Source organism: Ceratotherium simum, chromosome 26, assembly GCF_057802395.1.
Source record: "Ceratotherium simum simum isolate JZ-2026a chromosome 26, ASM5780239v1, whole genome shotgun sequence".
Taxonomy (NCBI): Eukaryota; Metazoa; Chordata; class Mammalia; order Perissodactyla; family Rhinocerotidae; genus Ceratotherium; species Ceratotherium simum.
In genome coordinates, this window is record NC_141925.1 from 2182454 (window position 1) to 2209398 (window position 26945).

A 26945-nucleotide genomic window follows, 5' to 3' on the forward strand; every position below is an offset into this window, starting at 1 on the left:
TCTGGCAAAGGGAGAAGGAGGGGTGAGGGTGTAGAGTCCTGGGCCCAGGCAGGAGGCTGTCGGAGTAAAACCCGCCGCTGAGAGGGCCAGAGCTTGGGGGTTTTGTTCACTTCTCTGCCTCCCGCGTCCTGTCCCGTCCGTCGCTCCTCCCCCGCGCTCCTGGCCAGCAGTCGTTGCTCCATGACTATTAGTGGGAGGAGGGAAGGTGCACTTTGAACAGGTAGGTGCAGCAAGGAAGAGAAGGGAACAGATCCACGGTGCTATTTTGGAGAAAGGAACCAATGTAATTGGAGACGGATTAGATGTCGGGGGGGAGGACAGGCTTGTTGACCTGGGATGGATGGGTGGTGCAATGGATGCAGTCGGCAAGTCATTGCTTTCTCTCCACATGGTGTTCCCAGCCAGTGGGTAGTGACTCCTTTCCCTCCTCCAGTCCCTCTGGCCCTGTCCAGGGGTGTCAGGTGTGCCCTTAACACCTCACCTTGGGCTGAAGGGTGTCTGAGGAGTTGGGAACAAAATACAGCCTGGAGGGAGCAGCATGCCTCCTGAGTCCCTCCGCTGAGGCACCACCCCGTTCCTGGGGGTGGGGGTTGGCAGGCAGAGTCATTCTGAGTATGGGTCCTCCCTTTGGATTTAGATTTGACTGGAGGTGTGGAAGTGGGGGGCATTTTGAGCAAGTTAAATTGTCTGCGTCACCATCATATCTGCCATGGCCAGGCATGGAGGGTAAGTGGAACAGAAGGGCGGGCCGTGGCCCTGCAGCAGTGAAGGGGCCCAGAGGGTTGGCATTCGGGACGGGGTGGCCTTGGTGGTCCAGACCTGCAGCACATGGAGGTCTGTGAGGAGGCTGTGGCAGCACAGCCTCGGAGTCGGAGCCCCACACATCCTGGACCAACCATCAGTGTGTGCCTGAGGGGCCGAACCCAGAGCCTTTGCCCAGGAGGGCACTGACACCCTCGGTGGGGAGGGGGCAGGCTGGTGACCCCACTATGGTGAGAGGAGGGTTTGGACACCACCAGCTGGGCTGACAGACTCCTCTGCTTTTTATTTTAATGTTCTAAAGCAATACAATTTGGCATGCATGTAAATTTTAACATGTTTTATATTGAATCTAAAAGTATGATTTATTCAGACACATGAATTTACTCAAATTTGTTTCTAAATATTACTGATTTTTGTTATCAAGTGTTATCAGCTGTTGAGCTTTAAAATTTGAGCATCTTGGCTTTTGCCATTTTGAGGATCAGCAGAATGTGTTCGGAAGAAACATGAGAAAATAAAACTCTGGAGGCTCCTGGCCCCCAGCCTTCCAGAATTCCTGGCTTTCTGCCCTCTCAGCCCCCAGTGCCAACCTGCTGAGGCTGTGGGGGCTGAGGGCCAGGGAGCCAGGGCCTTTGGGGACTTCAGGAAGTCTCTGGCCCAGGTTTGGTGGAGGGGGTGGGGCGGGGTTCCTGTGGACACGGCATTTGGCAGCTGGCCCCAGGCCTGGAGCTCTATGCCACAGGCATCCTGCGGGCTCTGGCCAGTGTCCTGAGCCCCTCTTCCTTTCCTCCCAGGGCTGAGGGCCACCTCTTGGCGATGTGGTGTTGCTCTCACTTTGTGAGCGTACCCACGTCAAGGCAGAATGTTCCCTCTGCCTTCATCCTCTATGGACCTGATGGCCTCTGCAGCGCCTGCCCTTGGAGGCTGGTGACCCAGGACTCTGAGAGGGTCAAGGGATAGCCTGGGTTGTGCTGGAAGTCACAGTGGGCCACCCAGGAGCTTCAAATAGGCATTGTGTCCCCTTGTAAACCATGTCAAGGAAGCACTTCTACCCACTGCTAACAGTCTCTGTGCCGAGGGTAGGTTTGGCCCAGCCAGGTGGAAGAGAGGGGTTTGGGTGGGGTCAGGGAGTTTGCGATGGCTTGGTGACCTTGGCAGAGACATTAGAAGACGAGGCAGGTCACCAAGGCCTGGCTCCTATCTGGGGGCGGGGAGGGGGGTGCCTGCAGCCCCTGAAGGAGCCCAGGAAGAAGGAGCCGAGGAGGAGGTGCTGGCCAGTCCTTATGGGTGGCCAGGTTGGGTCTGAAAGGGCCAGCCAGCCAGTGAGGGTTTGGAATTGTTTTGAGGACTCCTTGGCTCCGGGTTCATGTCTCCATGGTGTGGGAGCATCAGGTCCTGAGGTCCCCCCAGCAGGCACCTCTGGAGTCTCCCAGGAGGTGCAGGCTGCCCTCTGGAGGGGCTGTGGGGCCAGGTGCTGCTGAGCGGTGGGCTTGGGAGCCTGTGCTGGTTTTTACACACTGAAAGCCCCATGTCCATTTCCACCCCAAGGAAGTCAAGGATAGTGACACCTGAGCCAGCCACTCTGGGGCTGTCACAGGGTTCAGGGTGGGGGCCAGCTAGAGCTGGATACGGAGCAGGCTGCTGGTGTGCCAGCGGCACTGGGTGAGCCTTGAGCATTGCTGCGGTGTTGCCTGGGGTCTGACTGCGGCCGAGCTATCCTGGTCTCCAGCTGGACCCCTGGACACCCCCTCATGCCATCCACAGCCAGTTGACTTGGAGCTTCTCTGATCTTGGAGGCATCTGATGCTTGCATCTGTGGGGTGCAGGCCAGGCCTCAGGAGCGGGGCCTGGGTAGCCCCGTGTGTTGAGGAAGGAAGGCAGGGCCCCCGCTCCCCGGGCCTGACCCTATGGCTTCAGTGCCTCCTCCTGCCTGCTTGAAGCCCATCAGGTGGAGATGCGGCTCTAGGGCTCAGCACTGTCCTGCTTCCTGACTGCCTCTCCTGGGGGCCTGTGGGGGCTGGGACCTCTGTAGCCACCAGGCCCACCTGCCCTGAGTCCCCTCTCATGCAGGGCCCCCAGGTTGCCCTGCCCTCTCTTGGTGAAGGGAGAAGGGCTGTAAGATCTTGAACATTCCGGGGTTTGGGGTTGGACCAGAGCCAGGGTTCAGGGAATGGGGCCTTATGTCTGGAGGGTGGGATATTGCACACTCGGCTTGCTGGCCTCAGCTGCGGGGTGGGGTGAGCAGCTAACCCTGACTTCGGTGTTGGGGGTACCTCTCGGAACCCCTATGGGCCATCTTCTCGACGCAGGAGTGGGCCCAGGAGGGGCCCGGGCTGTCTACCCAGGCACGTCCCTCTATCTGCAGGTGAGGCTCTGGCCCTTAGTGCAGCTGGCAGCAGTCACCTTCACACTGACCGGTTTGTGTGGGAGTGAGGGTCCCAGAGGGCCCAGGCAGCTTATGCCATGAGTGTTGTGCTGGTCACCAGAGGTGAGCTAAACAGCTGGCACAGGGTGTCACTCAGATGGAGCAGCAGGAATCAGCTGCCCTGGCTGGCGATCTAGCCCCAGGCTACCCTTTCGGAACCCTCTCCCCCTCATCCCCAGGCTCTGGCCCTGCAGGTGTCGGGTCTGATTGTCCTGGGGTGTTGGGATGTCACCAACTCTCTGCACTCAAGGAATTAACTGAGTTAGGCCAGGCAGGCTAGGCCAGCTCCTCTTCCGCCTGGGGTACGTAGTCATCCCCAGACAGCTTGTGGCTGCCCTTGGACCCACCTTCCGGTCTCCCCTCCAAGTGCTGGCCTTGGCTCACTCCTCCATCTCGCTGGGCTCCCTGCCTCTGTCTTGTCTGCTGCGTTGTGAGACTGGGTCAGGGGTCTCTGGGACTCAGGTGACCTTGGCTTCCCCTGGAGTCCTGGACTAAAGATCTGGGATTGGAATTTGTCCAGTAAGAAACCGTCCAGTTTGTTTTGCTTTTCTGAGTCCCTGCAACCAATGGGTCAGGGTACTCTGTGGGGGACGGGGGTGTATGGGCCTAGGGTATGACCACCATTGCTGGTCTCTGGGGATCCTTGGGGCTTCCTGGGTGAGGCGGGGGGGTCTCACCAGCTCAGGTGGACGATGAAAGCATGCATGGGGGGACCACCTCCTCCAAGACACCAGACTGCCTGCTACAGTCGTGGTGGAGACTGCGGTTGTGTCCTGGTATCTGGGTTTTATCTGGGGTGCCTAGCTAGATAAAAGACTGCATGTCCCAGCTCCCTGCACCTGGTGCAGCCGCGTGCCTGCATTCTGGGCAACAACGTGGACGCAGAAGTGTATGATACCCGGGAGCTGTGCCCTCCTGCTCCCTGCAGATTCCATCTGGAAGCCTCAACAGCACCTTGGACCCTGAGAGGTGACCTTGAGGAGGGAGGCCTGCACCTGGATGGAGCAGGCAGATGGAGTCTGGCTCCCTGAGACCTTGACGGTGACAGAATGCCGGGACTGCCTTCTCTGGCCTTATTACTTGGCAGAGAAATAAACTCCTCTTTTAAGCCACTGTGATCTGGGGTTTTCTGATGTGTGTAGCAAGCCTATCGCAGAGTCTTCATTCCACAGGACCTGTTCCTGTGGCCTGGGGGTGGGGGCCCCCTTCACCGGTGACCTGCTGCCTTTGAACCCTTCCCCACCGTGCAGGCAGTGGAGGGGCTTCGCCTCAGCCCTGCCCCCCCAGCAGGGTCTCCCCACATGGCTGCCCTCCTACCTTGTTGGGGCCCTCTCTAAGTTCTGGGTGTAGCTGTCAGGCTGAAGGACAGTCCCGTGTCCACTGTCTGGGTCTCAGTTGAGCCACACACAGTTGGACCAGGCAGGACTTTTCCACAGGCCTTGCTCAGCCCTGACGGGGGTGTCTGCCCCTTGGGAGCCCTCATCCAGGCCATGCAGGGTCTCCTAACTGCTGTTGGGGGCAGGGCAGGGGTCGAGTCCTGGAGAGGGCTGTGCCTGCCAGATGCAGCCGCTGTCTGGGACCAGTATCTCCAGGGACCATCTGGGCCTGATGGTCTAGGGGAGAGTGGAATAGGAAGGTTGGGGGGGGGGGATGAAGCAGGCCAACTCTCCTGTGGGGGGGGCCGTGGCTCCCCACTTCTCCAGGCTTAGAGCTGCCACAGCTCAGACCAAATTAGCCAGGTCAGGGGAACGGGGTGTCTGAAGCCCCACTCCTGGCTCCTCAAGGACACTCAGTTCCAGCGGCGGGTTTCCAGCAGCCTCTCAGATGACCCAGGGACGCCATGTGGACCTAACAGTGGTGCCCCTTGTGCTGCTCCTGGGGTCCCTTTTAATTGTCATTCCTGCAGTTGCCCAAGCTCCATGCTTGGGTGCAGCCGTGTGCCCCTCCCACAAACAACCCAAGTCCTCTGGGCTCTCCCCCTGACTGGGCTGTGCGCCTGCCCCTCTGCCCCACTGCTGCAGCCTCGGCTGTGCCTGCATCCTCCTCTCTACAGCTGCCATGTCGTCTACCTAAGAAGGCTCTCTGATCACGACAGTCCCCACTTTCGTCCTGCCAGTCTCCTCTGCGCTCATTTCTCCACCTCGTCACCCATCAGTGAACCCACCTCTCCCTGCACTGATGCAGTCTGATTTCACACGTGTGTGCCTCACATATGCTGTTCCTTCAGTCCTGAATGCCTTTCCTCACAACCTTTTTTGTGGCATCAAAGGAGAAAAGTGACAAATTCCTCAATCTTTAACATGTGGGCTTAAAAAACAAGCCCAGGCCGTCCTGCAGGAGGGGCGTGGACACGTGGCTAGGCCATGCTGGCCTCTACCCTCCGCCATGACCCAGCCAATCCAGCCCAGGCGCAGCAACCTGCGCCTGACAGGCTGCAGGCCCACCTCGCAGAAGACGTTTCCTGTTGGGAAATGTTTAGGACCACAGCCACCCCTAAGTTCATTTTTTATAATGTGGAACTAAATGATAGTGTGAAGAACTTTAAAGGGAATAAAAGAGCTGCTGGAAACTATTTGCAGCTTTCATAAACTTTAAGAGACTGATAAAAACGCAAATTTGAAACAGTCCCAAATGAACCAAAGTGACGAAAACAAGTCTTTTCTAAAACTGAATTCTAGGGGCCGGCCCGGTGGTGCAAGCGGTTAAGTGCACGTGCTCTGCTGCGGCGGCCCAGGGGTTCACCGGTTCGGATCCCAGGCGTGCACCAACACACTGCTTGTCAAGCCATGCTGTGGCGGTGTCCCATATAAAATAGAGGAAGATGGGCATGGGTGTTAGCCCGGGGCCAGTCTTCCTCAGCAAAAAAAAAAAAAAAAAAAGGATTGGCAGATGTTAGCTCAGGGCCAATCTTCCTCACAAAAATAAATAAATAAAACTGAATTCTAAGGGAATATAAAAGGCACAGAGATTCAAATCACAGAGATTTAGAAAACCGTAAGAAATAACAGTGCATAAATAAAAAGGGAGCTGATGCTGAAGAAGAATCTTCTGGAAAATGGCTTAAAGCCCCTGAGTGGCCCTGGAGCCAGAGGCCTCCTGCCCACCCAGGTCTGCACCCCTCCAACACCAGCCCTACACCCCTCTTTCCTCGCTGTAGACAAGGGATCTGTCAGTTGGCCATTTCTCCAACCTGCTTTGGCCCTTCCAGTTTTGGTTTATTCCTTCAACCCATGGCAGCGAGTTCTGTAAGTTGACTACAGAATGGGAAAAACGAGCTCTTACTTTCGTTTATCTGAAACTTGAACAGGAGGCTTGTTAGGACCGTGGGTGAGTGTGGGGCCCGTGACCCCCATTTTGTGTATGACTCACAGACCGTGGTCGTATTCCCTCTCAGCCTTTATTTTCTGGACAAAGTCACCACCTGTTAGGTGCATCCTCCATGGATGGCCGCTCAGCCCTACAGGGGTCTCTGACTGGCCCCCCGGCTAGTGTCTCCTCAAGAGGTCAGTGTTGACTGCCTTCCTTCCCCTCTCCACCCAACTCCGGAAGATGCTGTTGGGATGACGCTGGGCACAGGGTCAGCTCTGCCTGATGTACTGTCCACACTCAGGAGCCGGGACTCCCAGGACGCCCCCAACTGCACAGGAAGCCAAGACCTCAGTGCCAAATCATGGCCAGTTCTCCCTCATGGATGGTGACAGGCGACCTTTCTATCCATCCTGGGCAGCCTGGTGAGCCCAGATGCCGACTGTCCTGCTGGCTTCCTGTTTCACCCGCTAGGGAACCTCCATGCCACATGCGAACACGGAGATGTCACTGGGTGCTCTCCTCACGAGCACTTAGGGAAAGTCAATCCCAGGGTCAGCTGCGGCCTTTACCTAGATGGCTCTCTGCCCAAAGACGCCGAGTCTTGCCACACAGACTGCCCGACCCACTCTTGGTTGGGATCTCGAGTTCCAGAGAGTGGGCTGCAGTGACTGCCTTAGACATGGAGGTTGGCATGCTGATTCCCGGCATGAGGGCACCAATACACCTGGTTCATACTGTGCCTTGATTCTCATATCCATCATAGAAAACAGTGATTAGGAATAAGGGTGCAGATTAAGATGAACTCGGAGGATGAGGATGCCCACCTGTGCACCCACTGGCCCTGCCGGCTCCTCACGGCCCCTCGTCCTCGGCAGGTGGCTGCAGGTGGGCGAAGCTCAGAAAGACTTGCTCCAGAGAGATCTGGCTCACGGAGTAGTCATCCACTCCATACTTCTCCTTGGCCTTTTCCAGAATACCAAACACCTTTGGGAAGCAGAAAAGCCACTGTTAACAAGCCCAGGGCCTGGCTCCTTGGCTGGTCTGGGAGTCCTCTGGCCATCAGGGGTGGTAAAGCCCCTAAAGATCCTACCCCTACCCCTGCCTGGTCCCCGGAGGACCCGCAGGGAGTCGGCCCCAAGGAGTGAGCACACTCCCGGGGGAGGGGGAGGCTGGGCAGGGCCAGCAGGCATGGGGGCCAGGCTTCCTCCTGACTCTTCCCAGCTCAGAGTATGACCTTGGGCAACTTGTGTTTCTTTTCTGGGCCTGTTTCCTTTTTTCCACGAAATTTTTCCCAACTCAAATATTTTGAGGATAAAACCCAAAACCCAGCAGATATTAGAGTGAGTGTTAGACAGGAAACTGCAAGTGGCTCCTCCTCAGAAAGAGCCTGGAATTACCACAGGAATGACCACTGAAGGGACCTTCCCCAGCCCCAGCTGAGGCCCGGTGGGGCGTGTGCTCACCTTGGCCCAGCTGAGGTTATCACCAGGCAGGTGATAATGGACCATCCCTCGGTGCTCATCTTCCAGGATGCTGCCTGCACAAAGGAGAGACTGTGTCCCTGTGAAGGCTGGGCCAGAGGGCCAGGGGAGGGTGGCCTGGGCCTACAGAATCTTGGCCCTCGTCCCAGGGGACGGGGATGTGGGACTTGCAGGGGTGAGGCAGAGACGCCCTCTGCGCAGTGTCACACACCTGGGAAGGTCAGGTCCACGAATGCCTTGAACTCCTGCAACGCCTTCTGCTGCCCGTTGCTTCGGACTTTGGCCTGCAGGGCATAGCCGCTGCCAAACTTGCTCTTGAGGTGCTGCGGGCTGCCCAGGCACTTGAACTGACCCTGTGCCATGATGGCCAGCCGGGTGCACAGGGCCTCACATTCCTCCATGCTGGGGAAAGGGGGTGGAGGCCTGACACAGGGCTGGGGGATGCTGATGCCTGCCCTCCATTCAAAGCCTCGTGCAGATGGGAAGGTGCTGACATCCAGATCAGGCTGTTTCTGATTCCCATGCTGAGTGTGGCCCACATGGCAGAGCCTGGGGACTCTCCTCACAGCTGCTGAAGGTCTTCTGTCCACCCAACCCCTCCCAGCCCGCTCCTCCCACAGCCCTCATCCCAGCTCTTCCACTGACCCACAGAGACCCCAGCTCTACCTATGGGAGGTGATGACAATGGCCTTGCCGGACTCTCGGGCCCTCGCCACAGTGTCCCAGAGCAGGCGCCGGGCCACGGGGTCCATGCCAGTGGATGGCTCGTCCAGGAAGATGACTGCAGGCTCTCCAAGCAGGGCAATGCCGGTGCTCAGCTTCCGCTTGTTGCCACCACTAGGGAGAGAAGGGGCGCGGGGAGAGGCAAGGCTAATAATTAGCATCCCCAGCAGAGGATGGGGTTCAGTGATCGCAGAGCGCCCCAGGTGATGAGGAATGAGGTGAGCGTGCCTGGGAACCTCACTGAGTTGGAGGTCCCAGAGAAAGCCACGCCCAGTGCGTTGGTCCACGCCTCCAAGTAGAGCAGTAAAACCATCTGTCTACACCTCCAGGGGCCTGACAGGGGCCCTCATCACCAGTGGCTGGCCTTGCCTCCAGGTGCCAGGAACCAGCAGGGCAGCCCCTCTCACCTAGTGCTGCCTGGGTCATGCTACCAAATCCCCATTTGATCCTAGAAGAACGTGCAGGAGCTCTGGCCCCCGATCCATGTGGCTGCCCCTAGGTCTATGGTAAGCGAGACCGACTCCACCCTGGGTAAATCCGGGGGTCACTGTATCACCAGGCAGGGGAGGGGCTGGGCGCAGGCCACCTGTATGTCCTGACCAGCTTGTTGGCGTGTGGCTCCAGAAGCAGGCCCCGAAGCGTGTTCTCCACGCAGGCACTGATGTGGCGCTCAGGGATGCCCCGGAGCCGGGCGTACATGACCAGCGTCTCCCGGCCCGTCATGTGGTCCAGCAGGGCATCAAACTGGGGGCAGTAGCCGATCCGCTGGCGCACCTGGGGTTGGAGCACAGCCGGGGAGGCAGCAGGTCAGAGGGAAGCTCCTCCAGGTTTCTCCCAGCAAGTCCTGTCCAGGGTGGTCCATCAGCTGGTGCACAGGCCAGACACCAGAGGAGCTTGGCTGGCTCAGGGAGGCCATGGGCTCTCATGCTGCCCCATACTGAGGGGTCAGAGATGGCCAGAGCCTAATCCACTATGGGCAGTGTGGGGGCAGGCTGGTGCAAGAATTTGTTGATTATTCAAAGTGATCATCACCATGTGAATATCTGCTGATGAACCGCCCCTCATTCATGCATCAGACATATAACATCTAATGTGTGCTAGGTCTTTTCTTTCTTCTCGTTGGGTGGGGCATCGCCTGGTCAGATGGCATGGCAGCTGGGCTCTGAGCAAGTGGCCACGTCCAGCAGAGCCAGGATGCTGCATGGCCATCTCTCCAACTACCTTCAGCAGTTGGCGGGGGACAGGTGAGGAGCCTGGGTTCTGTGGATTCCAGAGACAGGGTTTCTTTTTCTTTACCCTCTTTGGGGTTCTTAGGCTTCCAGAATCTGATTAATCGGTTTGGGAACATTCTTCACCACTGCCTGGTCAGTCACTACCTTCCCCGACTCCCTCCTTTCCTGTTGGAGCTCAGATGAAGTGCACTTAGGACTTCTTATCCTCTCCTCCATTTCTAGATCACATTTATAGTTTTCTCTTTCCTGCATATATTTTCAATCTTGCTTATTTTTGTAAACACAGTTGTTTTATAATTTGGGTCTGGTGATTGCAAATCTACAGCAGTAGGCTTGTTTCTCCTGTAGGGCCCCTGTGTCTGCAGGTTCTGGTCAGGGGACCTGTCTCCTTTGCTTTTAGTTGTGCACAGCTCATAGGCCTTGAAACACTTGAGGGGGTTCTTCAAGGCCTGGGATGAAGGCCTTTCTCCAGAGAGGGTGTGTGCTGCAGTCTGGGGCACAGCAGACTAGAAGCCCCAGCTGCCAGTTCAGGAGACTTCAGGAGATGCTGTCACTCACAGGAACAGGCTCATCTCCTTTCCTTTTCCCTACTCTGCTCAGCACATGGGGAACCTTCCATGCAATCCCCAGGGTTGGGGGGGTTGGGAAGGCAGCCTGGTTCATCCTTACCCTGTGGGCTAGCCCTGTGGGGGTCAGCCCCACGTGGGGCAAGTCTCCCATTACACCGCCACCGCGGGGCCCTAGGCCTTTGTTGCTGCCTCCTTTGCTCAACAAGGCCCCTAAACCCATGCCCGAGTTGCCTGGAACACAGTGCACCCTCTGTGCAGAGGCAGCTCCAGTGGAGCCTCTCAGGGCTCACAGATTTCGGCAGGCATTCCTCTCCATGCTGCAGGCTCTTCGATGCTCCTACCAATGTGGTTTGTCACTGACATTTTATCCAGCTTCTGGTTCTCAGCAGGATGCCTGGTCTGAACAGCCCAAGGCACCATTACTGTGAATCTACACGCACAGACTGGAGAGAGCTGGTTCTTTTCAGTGGGACAGTGCTGTCAGTGCCACACCCCCTGGCCCAGAGACGTGGCTTCTCTGGGAGGGGCCCAGTCTCAGCCACCAGGCAGGCCTGGGCCCTCCTGGCCGAGGGGGCCCTTATCTTCCTGTCCTCTCTCTCCTCTCCATCACTTGCTTAGCTCTGGCCCCTGGTCACTGCCTCGACCAGCTGTCTATGAACTGTAGCCAGAGACAAGCCTATCGCTGCCTCCAGGGTGCCCTCTCTTGCCGCCTCCCTGTTGGCACCCACCTTCCCAATGTCAGAGCTGATGCTGTAGCCCCCGACAAAGGCATCCCCAGAAGTGATGGTCTCCTCCCCAGTCAGCATTTTGAAAGTTGTGGTTTTCCCAGCTCCGTTGAAACCCAGCAAGCCGAAGCACTCCCCTTTCTGGACTGCGAGGGAGATCTTGTCCACGGCGAGGAGGGGTGCCCGCTGCTCGTACACCTGTGAGGTACCCAGGAGAAAACACAGCAATGGGGAGGCCTGGAGATGGCAAGGAGGCAGCTTCCAGACGGTGGGGGCAGACCCCAGGAGGCCTGGTGGAGGGAGGGTGCACCTTACTTTGGAGAGCTCCTTGATAATCAGAGGTGTGTCCAGCAGGGAGTCCAGGCTAGGGGCCAGGATTCGGTTCCTCTCGTCCACCACGTCCTGGTCTTCAGGAAGCACTGACATCCGGGTATACACTTCCATCTAATTGTTGCGCAAAAAGACCACATGAGTGAACTCCAGCCCAAGGGGTCCTTTTCCGTGCGAGAAACAGGTCTCTCAGACCGTTACCCCCAGCTCAGTCCCATGTGTGCTGATGCAGACCTTTTACTACAAGAGCAGGTAGCCTGCAGGGCTGAAATTTGCATCGTTTCAAAGAGACAAAAACTGCCTGAGGAACAAGGGCGGAGCAGAGACTCCTCTGAGGGGTGTGGGAGATTTTAATATGAGAAGAGAAACTCCTTCTTAGAGATGTCTTAATATTTTAGAGAAGCCCATTTGCCCAGAGAAGCCCATTTGCCCAGGGTTAATCTGTATATCCAATGTGGTCTCAGCAGGTTTTGTCTTTGTGGGACAGGATATATGTGACAAATACGAGGGCTCTGGCCCATACTGCCTCTGCTGAGACCGAGGAACCCAAGGTTCCAGGCTCCCCAACTCCACAGTTTCAGGGTCTCGGGACTCAAGAGCCCCTGACGATGTGAGGACTGCGACCCCCTCCTAGGCTGCGAGCGCTGGGTGGCCATGCACCCTGGCCATGGCCAGATGACGGGCCCTCCCTGCGTATGGGGCTGAGGAAGCTGGACTGCGGTGGGAGAGCCACTCACCAGCGCCCGCCTCCTCCGGAAGGCACAGACGCAGGTCTTCAGCCTCCACAGCAGGTCGGTCTCAATGAGGAATAGGAGGGTGAGGTAGGCAAACCCTGAGGCGGCCATGGAGGTCACGAACCTGCCGACCCCTGGGGCGCTCCACGCGTAGAAGTTCTCCTGGTACTGGATGTCTGTGTAGGCAGGGAGAGGGCACTGCACCCCGTGCCCCCAAGTGCCTCTCCTCCTCCCCCAGAGTCCCAGCCCAAGCCCCTCTCTCTAGGCCCACCTGGCACCTGCACCCCAGCCCTCTTGATGGAGGCTGTGAAGGCACAGGGTCCATTCGTCTTCCAAGAGTGTGACCCATGTTTGTCACTGCCACACGGGAGCCCCAAGCACTTCCCACGTTTTAGGGTGGTTTTGCCTTTCGAGGGGCACCTATGATAAGTGACCGAATCACGCCCTCACTCACTCACTCACACATTGGCTTCCTTGCGTCATGGACTGCACTGAGACGTAAAGATGGGTAAGATGTACCCCCCTCAGGTGGTCAGGGTTTAGAGAGGGGACAGGCACGCAGCCAAGCAACCCTGAGTAGGTCCTATGAGGTAAGGAAACGGCAGGAACAGAGCAGAGACTGAGCTTGCCTGGGGGACACACAGGCCTCACAGAGGTGACAGGTTGACTACCTGGCACAGAAAGGGCATGTGGTGGGCTGAATGGTGGCCCCCAGAAAGATATGACCACCTCTTGACCCCAGAAACCTATGAATGACCTTACTTAGAAATAGGGTCTTTGCAGATGTAATTAGTTAAGGGTCTCGAGGTAAGATCCTAGATTTAGGGTGGGCCCTAAATCCAATGACAAATGTCCTTACAAGAGAAAGGCAGAGGGAGGTATGAAATACAGAGGCACATGGAAGAAAAGGCCACGTAAAGACAGAGATGGAGACTGGAGTGATGCCACTCACAAGCCAGGGAATGCCAGGAGCCACTGCAAGCTGGAAGGGTTGGTGGGCGTGAGTGGGATCAGGTGGGAGCTGGTCAAGGAAGTAGGGACTTCCCTGTGTGTCTGAGAGATTTGAAGACAGTGAGGGGTGCCCAGCCCAGGTGGGTGGGGCCTGGGCCGACCTCACAGAGGATTAGGGGTCAGCCAGGCAGGAAGGGGGAGCGCACACCATTCCAGGGGGTGAGTACCATGTCCTGAAGACGCTTCTGCTGCTTAAACCTGGTTTGTCTCAGTGCTGGGAACAGGGACCTGCTCAGTTACACCTTGGGCCCTGAGCCTCCCTAGAGGAGCCCCTTTGCAGTAACGAGGGTCCTGGGGATGCTCTGGCCAGTCCCCAGGGGGAGAGCTGAGAAGAAGGAGCTGTCCGAGAGAAGGCCCAGGACACTCACTGTATTTCTTGCAGTAGTGGGCTGCAACCTCGGAGGAGGTGCAGTACCTCCTCGTCTCATAGTTCTCATAGAAGCTGCTGACTGCCATCCCCAGACAGTGGTTGGGCAGCACCAGGAACACGCGGTCCAGGGTTCTGGCAAGTTCTTCTAACTTTACCGCTGGGGGGAGGAGGCACAGACCAATCAGCGCTGGAAGACATACCACACCAGCCCCCAAGGACAGCTCAAATCAGGGAAGGCAGGTTCCCAGTATTCCCTATACAGTGCATGCGAGCTGGGCACCCAGCTGGGCATCCCCCACAGATCAGGCACCAGGCCTTCCTGGGACAGCACTTCCTGGGGGGCAGCCCCACCTGCTCTGTTGAAGCTGCAAAGGGGAGGTTCTGCAGGAGGGGACACGCAGACTCCATGCAGCTGGCTGAGCAGGGCCACCTTGGGCAGAGGGGCCAGAGCGTGGCCTGGCCCGGTGCCCATGCTGGCACCTCCCCCCATCAGAGCAAAGTGGCTCCATGGGTGCTCAGGGTGTTGGGGAAGAGGAGGGCGGTCTCTAGGCTCTCACCTGGGATGCGCATGATGGTGACCATGAGGAAGGTGGCAATGCCCGACAGGATGTTGAATATGGTCAGCCTTGTGTAGGCAGTGGCCGCCCCCGAAAAAAAGAAGTTCATCAGGTACATGAGGGGGATGATGGCCCAGCCGTAGAGCAGCAGCAGCAGCAGGGTGTCAGCCACGTGGCCATCCCATGTGAAGGCGTGCACGTCGAAGGCCTTGAACACCACCTGCAACAGCACAGAGACAGGGCAACTCATTGGGCCCACAGAGCAATACAATGAGGATTAGGGGTCAGCCAGGCAAGAAGCACACCATAGGCCCATCCATCAGCCCATCAGCCCACAGGCCGCATCCATCTCCTGCGGTGGTGTTCGGTCCTGGGATCTTCCCCGACAAATTTCCCCTCCTCCCCTTTGGTGACAGAGCTGTCACCAGGGCATCCAGGGCTCTATCTACCAGAGGAGACAGACGGGGTGGCGCAGGGGGTTGCCAGGTCATTCCCAACTGTCCTCATGGAACTGGGGCTGAGCTGCCAGAGTGGACCCCGGGCTGGCTGTGGTCTGCGCTGAGGACCCTAGGCAAGCCCCCCGGACATGCGAGGAAGGGCCTTGGCACCATGCAGCCCTCACCAGCAGCAGCAGACTGGGGACGAGGAAGGACATGAGGTCCCACAGCAGAGCGGAGAGCCAGAAAGTAGCCACGTGGACTCCGCTCACAAACTGGACGTGCTTGGCCTGGACGGCCCTCTCACTGACCACCAGGATGGAAAATGTGCTGGCCAAGAAAGCCATGGCGAAGAGCAAGTTGAGGGCGATGTCAAATCCCTTCCGGCCCCTGCGGGGTTGGGGGGGGCAACAGAGCAGGTCAGGGACAGAGCATAGCATGTCCGGGCAGGAGGGGAGATCGGGCCCTCCGTAATTACTGTCCAAAGCATGCAATGTGGTGGCCCAACTGCTAAAGGGGGTTAAGAGAGAATGCCAGAGCGGTGGGGGTCTCAGCACCGGGAAAATCCCATACCCCAGAGAAGAGCCCTTCCTCTGCACTTCCTGTCCCCAGTGATGGCAGAGCCACTCACCCAGTCTCCTTCAATTTGTCTCCTGTTCCCCCACTCCCTAAAGACACACAGATGATGGTACCACCTGTCCATCTGCCTTTCCCACATCTCCTGAGACCCTCCGCCTGGTTCTCTCTGTACTGCCCTAGTCAGACCCCCACTGTTGGGCACCTGTGCCACTGCAGTGGCTCATTCCCCTCATCAAGTGCACCCTGCCTTCTACGTTCAGCTGCCAGCAACAGCTGCCCGAAATTGGCTTTGATAGCATTATTCTGTGGCTTAAATACTTCCTGACAGTTTCAACAAATGGTGCTGGGACAACTGGATATTATTTGGACAAAAAAAGGGAATGAACTACTGACACATGCTACAATGTGGATGAACCTTGAAAGTGGAAGAAGCCAGTCACAAAAGGCCACATATGATATGATTCTGTTTATGTGAAATGTCCAAAACAGGTAAATCCAGAGACAGAAAGTATACTAGTGGCTGCTTAGAGATGGAGGAGAGGAACGGAGAGTGACTGCGGGTGGTCACAGGGTTTCTTTTGGGGGTGATGAAATGTTCAATGAAATTATATTGTGGTCGAACAGGTACATGAAAAGGTGCTCAATATCACTAATCATCAGGGAAATGCAAATAAAAACCACAAGTTATCACCTCACACCTGTTAGAATGGCTGTGATCAAAAAGACAAGAAATACTAAGTGTTGGTGAGGATGTGGAGAAAAGGGAACACTTGGGCACTGTTGGTGGGACTGTAAATTGGTGAAGCCACTATGGAAAACATAGTGTGGAGGTTCCTCAAAAAGCTAAAAATAGAGCTACCATGTGATCAAGCAATTCCACTTCTGGGTATTTATCTAAAGGAAATGAAAACACTAACTCAAAAAGTATAGCACCCCCATGTTCACAGCAGCATTATTTACAATAGCCAAGCTATGGAAACATCAATGGATGAATGGATCAAGAAAATGTGGTATATATGGAATATTACTCAGCCACAAAAAAGAAGGAAAGCTTGCCATTTGTCACAACAAATGAACAGACCTTGAGGGTATTATGCTAAGTGAAATACATCAGACAGACAAAGACAAATACTGTATGCCTTCACTTATATGTGGAATCTGAAAAAAAAAAAACCAAAACTGAACTCATGGATATGGAAAACAGATTGGTGGTTCCCAGAGGTGGGGGGGGGAGTGCAAAATGGGTGAAGGGGGTTGATAGGTACCCAGTTATAAGATAAATAAGTCCTGGGGATGTGATGTACAGCATGGTGACTATAGTTTATAATACTCTATTGTATATTTGAAATTGCTAAGACAGTAAATCTTAGAGGGTCTCATCACAAGATAAAAAAATTTTGTATCTATGTATGCTGACAGATGTTAACTAGACTCACTGTGGTGGTCATTTCCCAATACATGTATATATCAAATCATTATGTTGTACACTTGAAACTAATATAATGTTAGATGTCAATTATATTAAAAAAAATTATATTGTGGTGACGGCTCCACGACTCTGAATATCCTAACAACTATTCAATTGTTTACTACAAACAGGTGAATTATCCGGTAGGTGAATTCTATCTCCTAAAGGTGTTAAAACAAAACACAAAGTCCTGCTGCCTGGTCCACTGTCACCATACTAAGCCCGGCCTCCTCAGCCTGACCTTTGGGTTTCCTAGTCCAGAGCCCACCAGGACGCAGCTGCCACTTCTCGATGTTCCCAGCACAGCCCCCCACCTGTGGCTGCTGGTAACCGTGCCCAGGTGTAAAGGCCTCAGGAGCCCATCCCTCCCTTACATCTCAGTAGGAGGGTAGGCCCCTCCTCAGCACTTTGTGCATCATTTCAAGGCCCTGCAGTCTGCTCCATCGCAAGTATTTATCTTTGTACTCATCTGTTTGTAGCGTAGCAAGGAGGCAGATGACTGCGCCTGTGTCTCTGCTTTTGGGGTAGGGATGGGAGGTAGCAGAAGGGGAAGAAGACATTGTAAGGCCCAGAGCACACTCTAGAACAGGAGGTGAAGATGAAACCACTCCCTATTAATTAACTGCCCTCAAGTGGAGTCATCGTTCTGAAATTAACTGATTTGTTTGGGTTCCAAAAACTTCCACAGAGTTTTGGGGGCTCTGTGACCAGGATGAGGGAGAGTCCTATGCACATGATGGCATGAAAAGGCCTGAGGAGAGAGATGCCCAATGGGCTCCCTGATTCAAGGCCACCAAGTGGCAGTGACACCCAACCTCGCTGCATTCTGCTGTTCTCGCTCACACACACAGCTGGGTGCTGTCCTGGGCATGAGCGTGTGCTGGGACCCCCTGGGGACTGCCACTCTCCAAATCCTCAGGAGTCTCCTGCGGGGACCACAGTGTATGTGGGATGGGGTATCACTACCCTCTCTGCTATCCAAGGAAAGGGTGAGTATGGAAGGCTGGGGAAGATATGGGGTTCCCTGGTGAAGAACCAGAAGCTTTCTGAGGGTAGAAACTATGCTTTATCCACCTATGTGGCCCTTGGTGGCAGTGGCAATGCCAGAGATGGTCAGTCCTGATGACAGAGGTCCTGACCTGATGGGGGTGGGATCCTGGGTCAGGGTCCTGATGGGTGGGGGCAGGGCCCTGACCTGACAGGCAGAAGCAGGGTCCTGGCGGGGTGTGGGAGGGGTGGGGGCGTGGTAGGGCTGTGCACATACTCATTGAACTGGTCCTTGGCAGCCTGCAGGGTGCTCCGGGGCTGGGGGTAGTTGGAGACCATGATGGAGGCCCCAGGGCCACACAGCAGCTTGAACAGGAGGTTGTCCACAACGGCCAGCGCGGTGGCCGGGGAGTGGTAGGCCTGGTTGTTGAACAGGGCAGTGACCACGGTCCGCTCGCCGACATCTCTGAAGGATGCAGCCACCAGGCACCGCTCGTTAAAGCCACCTCCCTCCACCGAGGCCCTGAAAATCAGGAACTCCTCCAGGTCACCTGGGGGGGCAATGGCAGAGTCAGCAGCGCAGATGACCGGCCCCGTGGCCCACACCCAAGGCCTGCGATCTGGGGAGCTCTAAAGGCCTGGAGGAACTGTGGGAAGGGCACACCACCTTCCACAACACAGACACTGTCCTTGGGCCATGGACACGTCCTGGGAGCAGCAGGACCTGAGGCTTTGGTGAGGGGGCACCCTCCTGCAGCCATGGGAGGCCGAGCAGGCAGAGCAAGCTCTTCCTTCTGTCGCACAAACACCTCCTGACGCTCAAGGGAGCCACGGAGATACAGGGGCTGGACTCAGACCAAGGTCAATGTGGCAGGGAGGAGGCCAGCTCAGGAGAAGGTGAGGCTCTAGAAGGCAGAGCTGTTGAAATCAGGGGGCAGCCTGGTTGGGCAAACCCTCCTCCCCGAAGTGCCAGTCAGGTGCAGGGAGGGGAGTGGCTCCAAGTGGGCTTGGACCAGCCCTCACAACCAGGTGAGTAGGCTTAAGGGCTACCTTCAAGGGGTGTGATTACACAGGACTTTCCCCCCTAGTTTTCTGTTTTTCCAATTTTTATAGAATGAATAAGTACCCTTTTATAATTGGGAAAAAACAGTTTGTAAAAAGAGTGGCCTGAGGGAGCAAGACCCTAGGAGGGGGAGCTGTTCTCTTGTCCCAAGGATGAACTCCAGCAAACTCTCACTTGAGGTCTTAAATTCTCTGGGCATTCAGGTCTGGGCAGCCCAGACGCCTGATGTTCTGCAACCCAAGGGCAACAACGGAAATCCCAATCTTGCCTGCACCCAGCACAGTCCCGCTGCCTCTCACTTCGCTCCTCGCTGTGGTGTGGAGAGAATGTGGGTTCTGATGAGGGGCGCTGGGGTCCGCCCTACGCTCGCCAAGTGACCTTAGGCACATTAAGTTCAGTTCCACTAGATCATGTACGCACACTGCCCGGTCCACAGCTGCTCGAGCGGCTGCACGGAGCCAGCAGCACACACGCATCCTGCACACACCCTCACTGCTCTGGCCTTGCCCCTCACTCAGCTGTAACACAGGGACAGAGATGACACCTACATTGCAGAACCCAAGGGTCAGTGAGGGGACAGGGACACGTCAGTGAATCTTAACATTGATAGTTACAAAGGCTTCCATCAAGGCCGGTTGTAGCTACCATTCATAAGGAAAAAGGTCAGATGCCCTTAACTACAGCATAACAAAACTACACAGTGAGGGGGTCAGAACCGAAAAGGTCCCACTCAACAAGGGAGCAGGCAATTTGGCCGTCCAGACGGACTCAGGCTGGGGCGTCTGCAGCAGCGTCCTGAATCCCCCAATGCCACCCTGCATCGTGAGAGCCTCGCAATCTTTGCGCCAGGCTTGGGGACAGCCAGGAAACAGGCTGGGGGACAGACGGAGGTGACAAACAAGGTGTTTGCCACTGTCTCAGTAGGGATAATCTGGGTCATACTGGCTGGCAGGGCTGAGCAGGGACTCTGGCTGCAGGGGCTCCTGCCCAGCCGCAATGCCCACCACAGTGCCAGCCCGTTCTAGGCTGACAATACCTTCAACCATCTCCTAAAGAAGAACCCAACTCCTGCCAGGATTTTGCAACCATTCAGTGTGCTGAATCTAAAGGTTGCTGGCCAGGAAGTGGGAGGGGAACAAGAAAATGAGAAAATCTTCAAGCACATTCCCTTTAACCAGAGCACGATGCCTGCTCTAAACCCAGGGCAGTGTCCAACTGCCACCGCCAGAGTTGCGAGACACTTTTGGTTTTAGGATGCTGGAAGGAAACACCTTGTCACATCAAGGCATATTGTGACCAGCCTAGTAAACAGAGAAAAGGTAACATAAATATCATCAAAGTTTCGCATTTCATTTATGAATGGTCCTGAAATATACAATTTCAGTAAATGACTGTGTGGACACAGTTTAGCCCCAGAGATGGGGCCTTGTGTCTTTCTCTGACTCAGTGCAACAAGTTTCTCCCCCAGGGGACACCTGGCAAAGTCTGGAAGCATTTTTGGTTGTCATTATGGAGCGGGGGCAACGCCAGGGATGCTGCTAAACATCCTACAGTGCACAGGACAGCAAAGAACTAACCGCCCCAAATATCCACAGTGCCAAGGTCTAGAAGCTGGCCTCTGACAGCACAACTCAGGCCCCAAGCCCCTAAGGGACGCCCCTTACCGAGCACCTCGCGAGGCTCCTGGCCCTGGGCCTGCAGCATGTCTTTCAAATGCTCTGACAGCTGCTGATCCAGCCGAGAGGTACTGGGAACTGAGAAGGGCACTATGGTTCTGCCATACTCATCCAAGGTCAGCTTCAGGATGGGATCATCGAAGATCTCGGAGGAGTAGTTGATGGCCAGGAGGGCCAGGGTGATGCACGTCAGAGGGACCAGGACCTGAGCCGCTACCATCTTCCACTCCCGCCAGCTGTACGTGGCCTTCTTCAGGAACATGGCCCAGAACTGCTGGCAGTGGAGGGCGAGCTGTGGCAGAAGGGACCAGGGTGTGACGGCTGCCACTCAGAAGCCAGCACCTGACCCCCGCCCACCAGAAGTAGGCGTGGTCCCCACATGAGCCTGGGGGCCTTCAGCTGACATTTGTGCCCTGGGGCCCCAAGACCTCTCGCAGGACTTGGTCAATGACATGGAGGACACACATGTAACTGTCCCTGCAGGTCGTGATATGGGCTCAGGGTCTCACAACAGTCATGGGCAGGGCAGGCACTGTTTTGTCTTCGCAGGATGTTAGGGCACAAGCTGCGATCCCACAGGGGAGCCTCTCCCTTCCCCCTGCTCCTGGTAGGAGGACCCTGGCCATGCTCACACAGGAGCAGATGGACAACCCCACTCCCCGTTGCCCATATTCTCCAACCTTACCCCTTCATTGTCCTCTAAGTGTGGGGAGCGCAGGGCTCTGGGGTCAGGCTGACAGGGACCAGACCCCACCGTGCACTGGCCATTTGACCTTGGCCCAGGACTCAGGTTCCTGTCTGTAAAATGGGACCAGTGCTGCTCTCTACCTCGTCAAGTGCCAGGCACACAGCAAGCTCCTGGTACACAGAGCACTGATAGCATCATAAGCAAACATTTGCTCTTATTCGTAAGTGGCCAAATTAGAACATTAAGAAATTACAATTGGTCAATTAAAATGCTCTGGGTTTTCCTTCTCCCTGCCAACCCATGGGAGCAGGAGCTGTAATCTGCCCTTTTCCCGGGGCACTGACCCTCCCGAAGCCCTTGTGGACCCTAACATGCGGAGTTCAGGGGTCTCCCAATCCTCCCATGCTGGCAGGCTGGCCCCAAGTGCTCACCCCGGTGTTGAGCTTGATGGTGGCGCACTCCTCCTCAATGAGGGTGCCAATGCCATCAGTCGGGTCCATCGTCCCGCACAGGTGGCTGTCCACTGCCCAGTCGCTCGCCCGCCTCTCGTGCTGGTACTGCAGGGCAGGGAGCTGGATGGCCTGGATGTCCATGCTGGTGTCTACCAGCTTACCAACCCTGTGCCAAGACATACGAGGCCTGGTCCTAACTCAGCTCCTCAGGGAGGGAGCTCAGCTATCCTTCCACGGAGAAGGGTGGTAGAGGTGGGAAGAGAGCAACTGTCAGAGGCACTACAGTCGGATGCCATCGGCTTCATCAGCTGGTTCCTTCCTTCCTTCCTTCCTTCATTCATTCATCAATAAATACCTCTGGAACATCAGCTATTGCAGCTGAGCCAAGTCCAGGAGAGAGAGACAACCAGACAGGGCCACTGCCCATGAGAACCCCCGGTCACAGGGGGAGACTGACCAAAGTCAGCATTTGTAACCAGGGCTTTCCAGGGGGGTAGAAGAGGGCTTGGGGCATGATGGCAGCACCAGGAGGACTCCTCACAGCCAGTGCAGGAAGCCGTGGGTTGGGGTACTAATTGCCAAGCTGAGCCCAGGAGGGACAACCCCACAATGGGCATGACTGGGATGAGTTTGTGGAGGGTGGACAGGTCCTGGGCCGTGCTGGGGCCGCACTGCAGCCTGGGAGCCACCTGACTCATGCCGCACCGTATCTACATTCCCTGGTTCTGCTGCCTCCTCTAGGCCGCAGGATCCTTAAGGGAAAATATCTATCTCACATTTATTTTTGTGTTTCTAGTTCTTAGCACCATATCTGCCAAATAAGCCTTCAAGTAATGTTTGATAAATGCGATCATTGTCTCGAGCTCACCCTGCAGTTCTGAGGGTCTGAATGCTACATTTCACAGCATAGCCACATCTTCATTATAGCCAGAGGCACACTGCGGGATTATTAGCTAAACCTGAGAGGAGCTCAGCAAGCCTGTTGCTGCTGTGGCACAGTATGATGCGTGAGACCCCAGGGGAAGCACGCACACATTCCCAACAGGGAGCTGAAGTTTCCGGTGACCTGAGCACAGCTGCTGTCTGCTTTCTGAACTGCTGTGCGTGTCAAGCACCTCGCTGAGTTTGTGCAAGTGGCACTAGGAGTCCTGATTTGAACTGGGCGCTCTGATAGCCGACCCACTGCCCTCTCCCAAGCCAGGCTGTGTGTCCACCCTTAGATGGCTGTTCGAGGTGATAATCAAGGGGACTGCTTTATCATTACACTTTAAAAAAATCATCCACATGGCCAAGTCCTAGACTGACAGAAACACGTTTACTGACCGAAGGAAGACCTCCTCCATGGTAGTGACAGAGGCCCCAAAGCTCGCGATGCCCAGCTCCTTCTGCTTCTTTTCCAGTTTAGCAAAAAGACTTTCAAACCTGAAAAAAAGACCCAGAATGATGAGTCACTTCTCAGTTACTTTCTAGATAATTTGTTCCTAAATAATCACCTCCGTGTATAGTGGGGGAGGGGCAGAGGAAGGTTAGCTCCTCGAAATGCCATTTCAAAAAAAATAAAAACAAGGTTTTCCATAGTGGCTGCACCAATTTACATTCCCACCAGCAGTGTATGTGGGGTCCCTTTTCTCCACATCCTCTCCAACATTTGTTATTTCTTATCTTTTTAATAATAGCATTCTGAACAGCATGAAGTGATATCTCATTGTAGTTTTGATTTGCATTTCCCTAATAATTAGTGATGTTGAACATCTTTTCATGTGCCTATTGGCCATCCGTATGTCTTCTTTGGAAAAAATGTCTGTTCAGATCCTCTGCCCATTTTTTGGTCAAGTTATTTGGTTTGGTGCAGCCACTATGGAAAACAGTATGGAGGTTCCTCAAAAAATTAAAAATAGAACTACCATATGATCCAGCTATTCCACTTCTGGGTATTTATCCAAAGAACAGGAAAACACTAATTTGACAAGATATCCACATCCCTATATTCACTACAGCATTATTCACAATAGCCATGATGTAGAAGTAATCCAAGTGCCCATCAACGGATGAATGCATAATGATGTGGTGTATATATATATATATATATATATATATATATATATATATATATATATATATATATAATGAAATACTACTCAGCCATAAAAACACACGAAATCTTGCCATCTGTGACAACATGGACGGACCTTGAGAGTATTATGCTAAGCAAAATAAGTCAAAAAGAGAAAGACAAATACCGTATGATTTCACTCATATGTGGAAGATAAACAAACACATAGATACAGAGAACAGATTGGTGGTTACCAGAAGGGAAGATGGTGGTGGGGAGGGCAAAAGGGGTGACGGGGTACTTGTGTGTGTGGTGACGGATGGAAACTAGACTATTGGTGGTGAACATGATGCAGTCTACACAGAAGTCAAAATATAATGATGTACACCTGAAATTTATATGTTATAAACCAATGTGACCTCAATTAAAAAAAAGCTGGGTTTTGTTCCCTGCTTTTTTTTTCCCACGTAGCATCCTGTGAGTATTTTGGCCTGTTAGGCATTCTTTGAGAGTATACATCTACATGACATCACAAAGCAAACAAAAAGAAATGGTGAATACTCATTCTATCGCAGGGTAGGGAAGCACTTTCTAAGAAGGAATCACAAAGGAAAAGATATGACCCATTAAATGTAAAATATCTGCATGGAAAAAACATCCCACAAAATTAGGCAACAACAAATTGGAAAAAGTTGCAACAAAAATGGTTGATGTTAATATATAAAACACTCTGACTAATAAATGAGCAAGAGACATGAACACAGTATCCAAAGGAAGCAATGCTTCAAGGCCAGTAAGCAGTGGGAATGTTAACCTCCCGCCAGCAGGATGGAAGAAACACAAAATGCAATTAAGCAAGTGTGTGCCATTCTAATCCATTAGATAGATACACAAATATTAAAAAAAAAATTTACTCAAAATTGGCAACCATGGAGTAAATGGATACTCTCCTGAGAGTTCTGCTGATGGGGAAGTCCAATGCACCTCCTTTCTAGAAGGGAATCTGGTAATATTTATCCCATTCTTGGGAATCTATCCTAAGGGGACACTGGACATCTGGACAAAGAGTTTTCTAGAAGGATGTTCATTAGCATATTTTGGGGGGAAAAACATGAGCATATGCTAACAAACTATATGTTAAATAAACTATGGTATATCTGGGTCAGGGAACACTATGAGGTTACTGAAACCACATTACTCAATCGGGCTTGCAGCAAGATTAAATGTACTTTTAAGATTTACATCCCAAAGTTTCTGAATGTGAATCAAGAGCTTGGTTTTTATCTCCCTACTGGTAGTCTGCTCTGTTTATGAGACACATGTCCATGACTCAAATTCTGAGATCAACGAGATACACAAATTCACAATTCCACAAATAATTCTGAGTGGGCTGCTGCATACGTTTAACGCTGAGTTAGGAGTGAGCCACATGCCACGTGTGAATGGCACCAATGCACTGAGCACCCATTTGATGAGTCAGACTCTTTTCTGCTCAGGCACAAGTTAGGTTTCTCCCAGCCCCACTGCACAGGGAGGCCTGGCAACCTGGACCCAGCAAGCAGATCCACTATGCACTGATGGTCACAGGCCCAGGAGCTGAGAGATGCCCACTGGCCAAGCCTGACAGGTGCAGAGCGGGTGACTCTAGGCATGGAGCCCCGAAGGCCCACTGAGCCCCCTTCTCTGATCTGTATGTGGGTTTGTTCCCTGTGGGATGAGTACCTGTGCATGCTCTCTCTGGGATGCATACCTGTGCGCTCCCTCTGGGACCCATACCTGCGTATGTTGTCTCTGGGACGCATACCTGTGTGCTCCCTCTGGGACGCGTACCTGTGTGTGCTCTCTCTGGGACGCACACCTGTGTGCTCCCTCTGGGACACGCACCTGTGTGTGCTCTCTCTGGGAAATGTACTTGTGTGCTCCCAGTGGGACGTGCACCTGTGTGTGCTCTCTCTGGGACGTGAACCTGTGTGTGCTCTCTCTGGGATGCATACCTGGGTGCTTCCACTGGGACACGCACCTGTGTGTGCTCCCTCTGGGATGCGTACCTCTGTGTGCTCTCTCTGGGATGCATACTTGTCTGCTCCCTCTGGGACATGCACCTGTGTGTGCTCTCTCTGGGACGTGTACCTGTGTGTGTCCCCTCTAGGACACGTACATGTGCATACTTGTGTGCTCCCTCTGGGATGCGCACCTGTGTGTGCTCCCTCAGGGACACATACCTGTGTGTGCTCTCTATCAGACATGTACCTGTGTGTGTTCTCTCTGGGATGCGTACCTGTGTGCTCTCCGGGACACATACCTGTGCATGCTTTCTCTGGGATATGTACCTGTGTGCTCTCCCTGGGATGCATACCTGTGCGTGCTCTCCTTGGGAAGAATGAATGACAGCTCTGCTCCAGCGCTGCTCTCCAGGGTGGCGTTGGGGACGTGGTGGTGGACCAGCCGGGAGATGCCCTCGGGGTTGCAGTGAGGCTCCTTCACCAGTGTCATGTGGTAGCCTGCGCCTGGAACACCATGGAGCCCCACGTGAGGCTGCCTCCTACTTCTCCTGGCTCACCTGGGCCCTTGAGCTCATGGGAAAAGGGCTGGAGAGCCAGGGCACCTGAACCATGAATGCATCTCAGAGCGCCTCAGAGCTGTCCTGCGGGTCTCACTTTCCACATCCTACCAGGGAAGGGGCACTGAGCACAATAAAGAGGTGAAACTTGAGCCTGACTTTGGACTTCTAGTCTCCGAGGATGTGGTAGAAACTGTCCCCAAGACTTTACTCCCCACTTTCCTGGTAATGGAACCCCAGGATGAAGGTCGTCCTCCCCAACCTCCCCTTAGCCTGATGGTAACCATATCGGGTCACCATCTGCTCGATGGGGCTGTGTGCTGGTCAGGAGAAGCCACAGAAGCAAGGTGTGCAATCCCTGGGGTGTCTAAGGGGAGAGGCACTTGTCTCCTGTCTTCACTCCTTCTCGCTGGCAGAACATGGATGGGACCTGCCATGCCAGCACCACAGTGGACCATGAGCTGACCTCGAGAAGGGAAGCCAAGCTCACACAGCAAAGAGGGGGCTAATTCCACATGCCACCCACCAGCCCTGGACCTCCTGGCGAGCCACTCATTTGTCTGAGAGCCACAATGCTGGCGAGCGTGCTTGGCCTCTCCAAGGGTACCGCTGCTCTTGGTGGCCCTGGGGCTCAACCGCTATTCCATTGCTCAGGCTGAACATCATCCTAACCAAATCAAGACTATCTGCTCCGTTCCCTTCCCTTCTCATTCTCACGAGCCCCTCTGCCTGAGGCCTCGGGTCTCCGTCCAGA

At 54.6% G+C, this 26945-nt stretch overlaps 1 protein-coding gene across 6 annotated transcripts in view; it reads right to left on the reverse strand.

Annotated features, from left to right (window-relative positions):
• Positions 1 to 6565: 6565 nt before the first annotated feature.
• Positions 6566 to 26945, reverse strand: part of ABCA3 (ATP binding cassette subfamily A member 3) — a 49481-nt gene continuing 29101 nt past the window's right edge. For 4 of the 6 annotated variants that reach the window (XM_087449446.1, XM_087449444.1, XM_087449447.1 and 1 more), the window contains 16 exons: positions 25988 to 26138; positions 22902 to 23000; positions 21558 to 21744; positions 20427 to 20730; positions 17977 to 18250; positions 14851 to 15055; positions 14229 to 14448; positions 13670 to 13858; positions 12294 to 12466; positions 11542 to 11670; positions 11230 to 11424; positions 9287 to 9474; positions 8644 to 8814; positions 8189 to 8379; positions 7960 to 8033; positions 6566 to 7480 (listed from right to left, as the gene is read on the reverse strand). In XM_087449446.1, coding sequence (XP_087305572.1) covers positions 7349 to 7480; positions 7960 to 8033; positions 8189 to 8379; positions 8644 to 8814; positions 9287 to 9474; positions 11230 to 11424; positions 11542 to 11670; positions 12294 to 12466; positions 13670 to 13858; positions 14229 to 14448; positions 14851 to 15055; positions 17977 to 18250; positions 20427 to 20730; positions 21558 to 21744; positions 22902 to 23000; positions 25988 to 26138 — 2882 coding nt within the window. In that variant the 3' untranslated portion in view covers positions 6566 to 7348. Of the gene's footprint in view, positions 7481 to 7959; positions 8034 to 8188; positions 8380 to 8643; positions 8815 to 9286; positions 9475 to 11229; positions 11425 to 11541; positions 11671 to 12293; positions 12467 to 13669; positions 13859 to 14228; positions 14449 to 14850; positions 15056 to 17976; positions 18251 to 20426; positions 20731 to 21557; positions 21745 to 22901; positions 23001 to 25987; positions 26139 to 26945 lie in introns of those variants that run through there. The other 2 variants (XM_087449449.1, XM_087449450.1) reach the window with 2 other exon arrangements.